Source organism: Eptatretus burgeri, chromosome 7 (genome assembly GCF_056783735.1).
Source record: "Eptatretus burgeri isolate ZD-2024b chromosome 7, Ebu_testis_v1, whole genome shotgun sequence".
Classification (NCBI taxonomy): domain Eukaryota; kingdom Metazoa; phylum Chordata; class Myxini; order Myxiniformes; family Myxinidae; genus Eptatretus; species Eptatretus burgeri.
The window spans coordinates 11,787,290-11,799,407 of NC_140967.1; the positions used below are offsets into that span (position 1 = coordinate 11,787,290).

Genomic DNA, 12,118 nt, shown 5'->3' on the forward strand with positions numbered 1-12,118 from the left:
CTTGTTCATGCTGCAAGTAGAGTCAAATGAAGTGTTGTTGCAGATCCCATGTGCTACACACTCCTTTCTTGGTAGTTGGTCACTCTTGGCCAAATGGTTTGCACTTGCATAAAGGACAGACAGGCTGACCGACTCTGTGTTCCAAATTCTTCATCTCATAAGAGGTTCCCGTGCCAAATTTGGTCGCTCGAGGTCAAACGGTTTGTGCTTGTATAAAGTACAGGCAAACAGACAGGCCAAAATATATATTAGAATATATATTGAATCCCACAACTTAATGAGGCAGCAAGGCACAGGTCGAGTCCCATAACAGCAAATTTTGAATGACCTGTTAGCAACAGGCGTCTTCAACCACGCAAATGCATTGTCTCTTTCCAGTTAGGAAAGTTAGGAGCTGAGGAGCTAATCACCAGTTAGGAGCTGAGGTTGAAGTCAGGGTGAAGAAATTCAACAAAAGGAGAAACTCTGACTCTAAATGTAACATGACCCTGAGGTCAGCACAATGTCGCATTTACGTCTGGAGTTGCTCCTTTTGTTTTACACTGTGTGTGTGTACATACATATATATATATATATATATATATATATATATATATATATATATATATATATATATATATATATATATATATATATATGTATATATATATATATATATATATATATATATATATATATATATATATATATATATATATATATATATATATATATATATATATATAATAAGATTGGGACAGTTGGATTTACACATTTTTAAAGAAGAAGAGGAAGGCGCTTCCAACCAAAAGTAAAAAACTAGATCGACTCCGCTAATTTGAGCAAAAATGCGAGAGCAGACCCGGTCTCAGGCAACCTTTTGCTGGCTTCGTCGCCGGCTTCATCAGGCACAATAGACGATAGACACAATAGACAATCTATTGTGCCTGATGAAGCCGGCTGCGAAGCCAGTGAAACGTTGCCTGAGACCGGGTCTGCTCTCGCTTTTTTGCTCAAATTAGCGGAGTCGATCTAGTTTTATACTTTTGGTTGGAAGCGCTTTCTTCTTCTCAAGAAAAAAAAAATATATATATTTCCATCAAGTCGTGTGCGGCTTCTTGTGACATTCATGATAAGATTTCTCCAAACATCCCTATCCTGCACCACTTCCCAAAGATCTGGCAGAGACAGCTTGGTTGCACCATTACGTCATCTATCCAGCATGTAAACGGTGTGCCTCTTCCCCTTCCTCATCTTCCCTCAACCCTCCCTACCCAGAATGGTTGATTTTTCCAGATTTTTGTTTTCTGCACGGATGATTTATCCAAAGCATGACAGTTTCTCTTTTAGCATCAGTGCTTCTCAAGTACATTCAAAATAGAGACCAATTACTGCATTGTCCTAAGAAGGAATCCAGCCGTAAAAAAAAAAAAATACACATACAAACACGCACACATATATAAACACACAAACACATATATAATGTACTGGAAATGACTTAGAAAAGCTATTTTATTTGAAGTTATAACCTTAACTTATGAGCATTTTACTGATTTCCCAACTGCCCGGATCATCAGCTGGGTACCGTTTTTCATCATCGTTTCGATCCTTTCAGCCCAGAACCTTTCCAAATGGTGGATCCACAACCCTGGTTGCTGGTCCACATCAGTACATTACTCAACATCAATTGACCTATAACCTCAAAGTTATGGCCAGACAGTCAGTCAACACAGCAATGCAATATCCTCATTCAAACTCATTTAATTGTGACACTTATTTAAAGTATTACTGCATATGAATAACTTTAATCATACACCACTTTATATGACAATATATTAAGCGATAAACATTTTACCTTGTAGACATGTCCATTACACCACACCTCCATCCATCTATCGACTCAAACTGTCATACAGATATTCAAACTCTCGTCAATAAACCAATTTTAACATGCGGCACTGCATATCTTAGCAACCACCAACAAATTGTTTTAATGCTTATTATATTTATAATGTATTTTATAAATAATGTTAAATTGTTGAATTTTTATCTAAATACCTCCATTATTTAATACCATCTATTAAGGTTTTTTTAATCAACAAAAGTAATTAAATAATTTACCCCACTAAAATAATTAATTAATTCATTGTTATTATATCAAATGCAATGCAATCGGAACTTGTTCACATGAAAACAAACCAAACTTAAATCAAAGGTGATAATGGAATCTAAAGACATTCTCACAAGACCTGATCAAACAATCATCCAAATATCCTCTGTTTTACATGATGGAAAAAAACCTTCTCAGCACGTTCCACAAAATCATCCTTTACTGAACAAATTCTTGCAAAATTTAGCATCCGACATTAAAAGACATTGTTTCCCATTTTATTTGGTACATTGCTACCTGGAAAGGTGTAGAAGACTACTAGGAAACTGAAATCATCAACTTTATGATATACAGTACTCTCGTACTAAAACCATTCTGTCCAACTCGAACCAACACATCCATGTATGGAGCAAATGTACAATCATTACAACTCCTGTTGGCAATCAGACTATCTGGATAAATCTTGTAAAGCTGCCTCTCTAAAAAATTATAGATAACCACACAAATATCATCGCTATAACGACATGTATGAGATAATATTTCAGCTAATCCTAATTTTTTTTCTCCTTCATCACTTTCTGCTTAATTGAAAAGTCACAGAAAATAAGAAAAATGTCCACTGGTAGGGGGCTGCAATTCATGGTGGTGTTATTTCTTCAACCACGGATCTGTTTGTTCTTCTTGCAGTCCATGGAGTTTTTAACATTCTTACAGCCCATGGAATTATTAAACATTCTTGCAGTCCTTGGAGTTTTTAACATTCTTACAGTCTATGGAATTATTAACATTCTTGCAGTCCTTGGAGTTTTTAACATTCTTACAATACATGGAGTTATTAAACATTCTTGCAGTCCTTGGAGTTTAAACATTCTTACAGTCCATGGAGTTTTTAACATTCTTACAATACATGGAGTTATTAAACGTTCTTGCAGTCCTTGGAGTTTTAAACATTCTTACAGTCCATGGAGTTTTTAACATTCTTACAGTCCATTGAATTATTAAACATTCTTGCAGTCCATGGAATTATTAAACATTCTTGCAGTCCATGGAATTATTAAACATTTTTACAGTCCATGGAATTTTTAACATTCTTGCATCCATGAGATTAATAAACATTCTTACAGTCCATGGAATTATTAAACATTCTTAAAGTCCATGGAATTTTTAACATTCTTACAGTCCAGGGAATTTTGAATATTCTTACAGTCCATGGAATTTTTTACATTCTTAGAGTCAAGGGAATTTTGAATATTCTTACAGTCCATGGAATTTTTTACATTCTTACAGTCCATGGAATTATTAAACGTTCTTGCAGTCCTTGGGGTTTTAAACATTCTTACAGTCCATGGAATTATTAAACATTCTTAAAGTCCATGGAATTTTTTACATTCTTACAGTCCATGGAATTTTTAACATTCTTACAGTCCAGGGAATTTTTAATATTCTTACAGTCCAGGGATTTTTTTTACATTCTTACAGTCCATGGAATTATTAAACGTTCTTGCAGTCCTTGGGGTTTTAAACATTCTTACAGTCCATGGAATTATTAAACATTCTTAAAGTCCATGGATTTTTTTACATTCTTACAGTCCATGGAATTTTTAATATTCTTACAGTCCATGGAATTTTTAACATTCTTACAGTCCATGGAATTTTTAATATTCTTACAGTCCATGGAATTTTTAATATTCTTAAAGTCCATGGAATTTTTAATATTCTTACAGTCCATGGAATTTTTTACATTCTTACAGTGCATGGAATTATTAAACGTTCTTGCAGTCCTTGGGGTTTTAAACATTCTTAAGGTCCATGGAATTTTTTACATTCTTACAGTCCATGGAAATTTTAACATTCGTCTCCAACATCATATTTAAAAACTTTTTTCATCCTTTCTTCTGCACTGTCCACGACTCACATCCACACATTGTAACTGGAAATGCCAGAGCATCCATAAACCTCCTCTTGCTAATACAATATATATATATATATATATATATATATATATATATATATATATATATATATATGTATATATATAAACATGCATTAGAACTATACTTTATTCAAAATCTCATAACATTGATTACAAATTTTTTTGAACAATGTACATGTTCATTGAAACCCAGCAACGTCGATTTATATTTTAAACGAATATGTTCACTTTCACTGTCAAAGGGTAGAAACTTTTAATTGTTATTGGACCATTCAAAAAACAAATCCCAATGCTAGAATGGAAGTGTAAAAGAGATGAGAAAAATAAGTTCTGTTAACGGGAAAATTGGGATTAGTCTCAACATTGGGATTAGTCTTCAGGTGGGAAAACTTTGAGGTGCTCTCGTCATGTATCATGACAAAGATTATACACATTCCACGTTCGGGAGTTCCGTCTTAGTTTGAATTTCATTCTTGAACCGACCGAGACTGACCACAACCACATGGTTCCTGTTGAGAAAATTACAGATATCGCGTCGCTGAGCAACGTCAACTTATGCACAATTATCACCAAACGATATGCAAATCAGCAAATAAAATGAGACCGTGCTGCGGTAAATCTCTCTTTAAAAAGTTTTTTTTAATTATAAATAAAACTTTGTGTATGAAAGCGAAGTTGAAGGCAAATGGAAAACGACATCAATTGTTATATTCACACAAGTTTAGCATGAGTTTGTTTAGCCGACAGCACTTGTCGCTGGGCCATTGTGGCTTTGCATTAGATTTTTCAAGAAAACAAGCAAACGTTATAAAATATATATATACAGAAATGTATGTATGTGTATATATATATATATATATATATATATATATATATATATATATATATATATATATATATATATATATATATATATATATATATATATATATATCGCATCATTTCGCATTCAGCGGCAGAGATTCCCTTTTTGTGAGAGATATGTGTGTGTGTGTATGTATATATATATATATATATATATATATATATATATATATATATATATATATATATATATATATATATATATACTGAGGGGGCATCGGAATAACAGGTGCACATTGAAAGCATACACACATATACCGCTGTACACAGCGTGCTGAGCATAGCCATGTGCTGCGATCCATCAAGGGCGCGCGATATCAAACGGTTGAAAATATTTAAACTCTCATTATGATCACGCGTCCAATGTTATGCGCGCGTCGCTTTGACAATCCGACTTCTTGCTCCGTTTAATAAAATTCGTACTTGTAATCGAATCGCTCCTAATTGATAGTTCTTCAGCGCCACTTCCTCTGATTACTGATGCGTTCTCACACATCACCTGAGGTCGCTCGCTCTATCTCGAGCACCTGCGAGCGAAGCTCCGGTCCGTGCAGGTTTATCATGCAAAACGTCGCTCATCGTGAATCGCTCGACGTTGTCGTCGTCGTCACAAACGCCTCCCTACCTGACTGTGGATCGGTTTCTGGAGTTTGTGACCCATCAAACGTGGACTCCTGCATTAACCAATTACTCGCTTCAGATGTCAGTCGGGCAGAACGCCGTCGCCCCGCCTCTCCTGTCCGTTTTAAACATCTGCGCCTGCCTCCTCACGTAACCCGGTGGTGGTACAAGCATGGCAAGAGAGGCGGACAGGAATCGGGCCCTGTCCCACTAACCTCCCCCACCCCCTCCTCCTTCTACTTCCCCTCCCGACTTCAGCACTTTGCTCTCCACGGCCCCTGCGTGACGTGAGGAGACACGGAGTGGGTTCCTTCACCGAGCGCCTCCATCGATCTCCCCCCCGCTCTGCCGACACACCACGCAAAACTGCCGGCAAGCCATGTCCATGAGCCCCAAGCACACGACGCCTTTCTCTGTGACCGACATTCTCAGTCCAATTGACGAAAGCTACAAGAAGGTGGAGATGGATCTTCCCTGCTCCATGGTGGCGTCCATGGGAGCGACGTACAGACCTGCCATACAGGTGGCCCCGAACGGTGTGCACGGTGCCGCACATCAGGTGCACACGCACCAACAGCAGTCCATGGTCGGACACGGGGTCTCCCCGTACGCAGGAGTGTCACACGCAGTGCCACAGCTGTCGCACGCCGTAAATGGCTACTGCGGCGGGAACCTGGGCGGCCTGAGCAACTTAGGGGAGCTGCCACCCTACCAGGAGAGTGTGCGCACGAACGCGGGGGCCGGAGGATGGTATGGCACAGGTGCGGACCCAAGGTTCTCTACAAGTAAGGACGTGCGCACCCCTGCAGTCTCTTTTGCTTAAACCCATCACGAGCACAAGCTCTTCCTCTCGGTAGGCGTCAGGCAACACCTCGTCCCGCATGAAGTACCTCTCTCGATTGTCGTCACGTCTCTACGTGGTCCAGCCTGAGAGAGATGGTTAAGTTGGTGTGGCCAAGTACTTGTCATTCTATATTGTCAAGGATTCCACTTGACTGATGAACTCAGTTATATCAAGAGGTTCGAAAGGATGGGACTTGCATTAGCGATTCTTTTTTCCTTTTTTTCACTCGAATCTTCGAATAGATCATGCTGTAATAATGACGTAATAATCACTTCACCTTGAATGGTAAAACACAGAATTAAAAGAGACATGGCATCAACAGTTACACCTTACATATTTAATATTTTTACCTGGTTAAAAGTGTGTAGGTACACACACACACACACACACACACACACACACACACACACACACACACACACACACACACACACACACACACACACACACACACACACTCATATAGACCACATTACTCAAACAAATTAACAAATGTAAAGATATCTCCAAAGTTTATCAAATTAATTTATTGATTTGTATTTAGATGATTGTATAATGTGTAAAGAGGATGTACAGTGATAAACATCTCAAGGGTGTGTGCGTGTGTGTGTGTGTGTGTGTGTGTGTGTGTGTGTGTGTGTGTGTGTGTGTGTGTGTGTGTGTGTGTGTGTGTGTGTGTGTGTGTGTGTGTGTGTGTGTGTGTGTGCTGTATATGCCAAATGGGAGAATAACACCCAATCGCATGTCAGGATGATGCAAAAATCCTGTGACGTCATGTGTGTTTTTCAGTTTCACGCTTCATGAGTTCGTCGTCTGCAATGAACGTGACTGGGATGGGAACCCTCGGAAGTTTGGCCGACCAGGGGAAAGTGGCCCTGGGGTCGCTGCACGCCGCCCCTCGTCGCAAGCGCCGCGTGTTGTTCTCGCAGGCACAAGTGTACGAACTCGAGAGGCGCTTCAAGCAGCAGAAGTACCTGTCGGCACCTGAGCGCGAGCACCTCGCCAGCATGATTCATCTGACCCCCACGCAGGTCAAGATCTGGTTCCAGAACCACCGCTACAAGATGAAGCGCCAAGCCAAGGACAAGGCGGCGCAGCAGCTGCAGCAGGAAAGCGCAGGAAGTTCTCAGCAGCAGTCTCCACGACGGGTTGCCGTCCCGGTCCTGGTGAAAGACGGTAAACCGTGTCCAGTAGGCTCTGGTGCGGTGAGCCACGGGGCAATAGTTTCAGGACACCATACCATGTCAAACAGTGGCCTGTCCGTGGGTCTGACGCTTGCCGCGGTAGGCCAGCAAGGAAGTCCATCCGACGAGCAGGATCTGTCCCCGAGTCCACCGACTCTCACGCACGCCAACGTGGCCACCATGGTTACGAGCACACCTGACTTTAACGTGGCCATGTCGAGCCCAAACCTCCTTTTCGGGAGCGCTTGGTGACAATGACAACACCAGGGCCGAGTACGTTTGGATTTCTTTTCCCAAACTATTGGTGAATAAAGCATTTTATCCCATATATAGTCTTTGAGGTCGAAAGAACTCGCTCGACGGTAAAGGCTGAACAGTTGATGTCGGAGCACCAGTGTTTAATGAGGCGATGTGGATCACTCAATGTTTCTACACTGGACGATGGAGTCACTGACATTGTTGATGTGCATGATGCATATATATATATATATATATATATATATATATATATATATATATATATATATATATATATATATATATTCAGAGAGTGCGTTCCGATTGTCTGACAGAAAAACTGATTTTGAATATCTCATCGAATTAAGATGTGATGATCGACGATGATGGGGACAATTGGTGCATTTTTAACTGAGGCCATCATGAGAACTGGCAATTCCAAGTATCCTTTGATTTTTTATATACATATATATATATATATATATATATGTATGTATATATATATATATATATATATATATATATATGTATGTATATATATATATATATATATATATATATATATATATATATATATATATATATATATATATATATATATATATATATATATATATCAATGCACATCGGCGCATGTATGAAATCTTGGGGTTAACGAGGAGCCGTACAAGGCCCAAGTATAAGACAACCACCTTTAGGTTGCGCACGAAGTGGAGCGAAACTGAAAATTCGCAAAGACATGGATGTTTTGTGTTTTAATAAAATGTGTGTTCACGGTACATATACCATTGGATTCATACGTATTAAAAACCGTTGTGCAACATTTACGTAATCTAGTTGATGTTCTAGCGCTTAGTTTAAGAGCACAAACACGTGAGCTTAGTGTTATAAGAGCAGGCTATATATATATATATATATATATATATATATATATATATATATATATATATATATATATATATATATATATATATATATTGATATGATATATATACACACAAACAGGGGATGAAAAAGTAGGTATACAGTAATGAAAACAAGTACAGTCCTTACTGTATACCAACTTTTGCAGCCCCCTGTATATATTAATATATATATATATATATATATATATATATATATATATATATATATGTATAGCTAGATCTCGACACGATGTTATAGTCTATCGTATAGTTCGCGTTTCCATTGACTTAGTTTTCGAGCACATGTATATATATATAGATACAATGACATGCATGCGCATTCCTGTACAATGGCTTCGCTTGTTCTAAATTATTAAAAAGAAAAGTGTGTTGGCAAAAGTTGGACAAAAGGTAACGCTTAGAACAATCAAATATTAACACACGTTTGCCATGGTGTTAACGCACACGTTCGAGGAGGGTGTTGTCACGGGGTGTGTGTACGAATACTTTGCTTGGAATGTGCTTCTTCGTCCTCCCCAATCCCTCCACGATGCACACCCCCACACCATCCCGGTGTGACCAAGCGGTTCAAACACTATTTACCCGAAACACTCTCCAGTTCAACTGAATCTGAAATCGGAGTTTGCTACATATGTAGTCGAAGCCCTGTATAACGATGATTTTGTTAAAAATCATGAATTTATTTATAATAAACGTTTGAGTCAAAGCACTCAGGTCTTTGCTGCACTGTCTGGGGGATGGTTTACACAGGATGGATTCCGAGAAAGTCAGTGTGGCGGAAACTTGTTGCGTTCGCTCAAGATGCCGTGCACCTGCATCAGTCGCACACACCTAGCGTCTCGAGTCACTCAAGGAGCATTACCTGCAACGGCGTACGTGTGTTTGTCGACAGCACGAGCCGGTCAGGAGGGGGGGGGGGGAAGAAAAGTCTCCTGGATTTCAATTGAGCTGATAGCGGCTCTAGTTGGCATAACGATGGTCCTCGTCTAGCAGTGCCTCCCGGTTTTCAGGAGCCGGAGCCGCTTGTCCTTTCGCAAAGCCTTGAGCAAACATGTCGAGCCGAATGTCTGGCGCCGGCCCAGGGCCGTGTGTGTACACGGGGCTTGGAGCGGACACCAATTACATGGAAAGAGCAAATATGCTCTTAGAGCACTTGCCATTTATTAATAATTTCTTTTTAATGCCAAAACAAATACGAAGGATCCGCATTATTTACGATCGTCACATCAACAGATTCACATGGTAGATATACAGATATATATATATATATATATATATATATATATATATATATATATATATATATATATATATATATATATATATATATAAACATGACATGGCAATTGTGCATGTGACGCGGGTTCCACACTGCAACCTTAAATCAATGTACATGGCATGGATGAGCCAGAACATCGATCGTGCAGGAGCTGTGGCCACACAGACCATGGCGCGCATTTGTCTGATTGGAGAAGCAGTGGGAAAGGCCGATGTGAGAAGGAATCTTGAGATGACGATCGCTCGGTCCCTCCCCGTGAAATTGTGACACGCATAGCGCCCAGGATCCACGGCCTCGAGGACGCACGACAGTCGGTCTCGCGAGCCCTGTCGGGATATCCGCAGTGCCAGAAACACAGCTCTATAGAAGGTAAGTTGTACTTCTCTCGAGTCCGCCTGCTTACCCGAGATGTTGAGTAAACGCACGTAAACAACGGCTGTTAATAAACTTCTCGGAACTGGATGCTCCACTTGTCATATAGTCACTTGTCATATACAAATGCCTCGAGGGAATTTATTTTTCAATGTGTGTGTATATTTTTGGGAAGGGAATATTCTTTCTTAAAAATGAGATAACATTATATAATGAAAATTAAAAGAAACCTTGGCCTTTCCTGGACTCTTGTGTGTTTCTTGTTTTGAGAACTTTTTTTAAACAATTCTCATCCACAAGAGTTTTCCTTCATCAAGGTGTCTATCAACGGTTTGGTCAATAAAACAAATCCATGTGAAGCGCTGTAACTCCTATATGATCGTTAACGACTCTTCAAAACTCATGCAGTTTATCATAAAGTTGCAAAACATACCATTGATGGGTGTCATGTACAGTAGTTCAAGGTTTTTTTCCCAAATTCTAAAATGTAAATTGTGTTTTCTCCTAATAATCCCGGATCCCAATTCATAATCTCGTTTTCTGTGAACAAAACCCCAGGGGATCATTCAATTACTATGTAGGACAACAATAGGGGAATATCCATTTATATTTTGGACAACACTAAGGGATCATTCGTTTACTCTGCAGTGTAGGACACCAATGGGGATTAGTCATTTATATTATCGGATAACAATAGGAGATTATTAATTTACGATATATCAGATGACAATAGGGGATTAGTCATGTATGGGAATAGCCATTTACTATATGGGATGATGATAGGAGATTATTAATTTACTATATAGGATAGCAACATGGGAATATTCATATATATTATAGAATAACAATATGAGAATATTAATTGACTGTATAGGATGACAATATGGGATTAGTCATTTATTACATAAAATCATTTATTATATATAGGATAACAATATGAGATTAGTCATTTATATTGTAGGGACACATATGGGACACACTTCTTTCTAATTTTTTCACAATTCTCTTTATTCATTCGAAATATTGTTCTTTCTTCTCTTTCATCTCTTTTACTCTCTATTTCTCTCTTTTGTTATCTGTCTCTCAAAGGAGAAGTGAATTATTCCAGAATTTTTTCGGTAAGGCTCACTTGGCTGTGTCTGGATGGGTTTGAGGGTTGAGGAGTAGCGGCTGAAATGTGAATCCTATCCAGGTTCCTCCTGATGAGCTCATCTTAGCTCCTTACTTCTTCGGTTTCCTTCTGATGATTCCAATGCAGTATTTGGTCTCTCTGCTTGAATAGGATAACAACACAGGATTATTAATTTCTATTATAGAGTGGCAATCGGGGATTATTAATTTCCTATGTAGGATGACAATAGGGGATTAGTCATTTCCTATATATGATAACAGCTTGGAATATTCATTTATATTATGGGATGATAATATAGGATTAGTCATATATAGGATGACAATAGGGAATTATTCATTTACTATATATGTTAACATGGGATTATTCATTTATATTATACTAATCCCCTATTATCATTTGATGATAATAGGGGATTAGTCATATATATGTGATGACAACATGGGATTATTCATTTATATTATGGGATGATAATATGGGATTCATCATATGTGGAATAACAAAATGGGATTATTCGTTTACTATGTATGATAACAACATGGGATTATTCATTTATATTAAGAGATGATAATAGGGGATTAGTCAAATATAGGATGACAATATGGGATTTATAAAATATAGGATAATACTGTGAGATTAT

The 12,118-nt window shown here is 38.4% G+C and overlaps 2 protein-coding genes across 3 annotated transcripts in view; one reads left to right on the plus strand and one right to left on the minus strand.

Moving 5' to 3' along the window:
* Positions 1–5,734, minus strand: part of LOC147022678 (uncharacterized) — a 20,179-nt gene extending 14,445 nt beyond the window's left edge. Inside the window, exon 1 of one of the 2 annotated variants that reach the window (XR_015059846.1) lies at positions 5,512–5,734. The gene's annotated coding sequence lies outside the window, so the exon portion shown is untranslated. The remainder of the gene's footprint in view (positions 1–5,511) is intronic. The other variant, XM_085887450.1, reaches the window with a different exon arrangement.
* A 152-nt stretch (positions 5,735–5,886) lies between these two features.
* On the plus strand, positions 5,887–8,029 carry NKX2-1 (NK2 homeobox 1). The gene is made up of 2 exons (XM_085887449.1): positions 5,887–6,292; positions 7,141–8,029. The coding sequence occupies exons 1-2, from the start codon at positions 5,887–5,889 to the stop codon at positions 7,785–7,787; spliced, it is 1,053 nt and encodes a 350-aa protein (XP_085743575.1). The 3' UTR covers positions 7,788–8,029.
* The last annotated feature ends 4,089 nt before the right edge of the window (positions 8,030–12,118 follow it).

Bases quoted from the DNA above. Each gene is read 5' to 3' on its own strand.
- NKX2-1 (XM_085887449.1), top strand. From the start codon at position 5,887: ATGTCCATGAGCCCCAAGCACACGACGCCTTTCTCTGTGACCGACATT. The intron at 6,293-7,140 runs GTAAGGACGTGC...TGTGTTTTTCAG, and splicing joins GGACCCAAGGTTCTCTACAA to TTTCACGCTTCATGAGTTCG.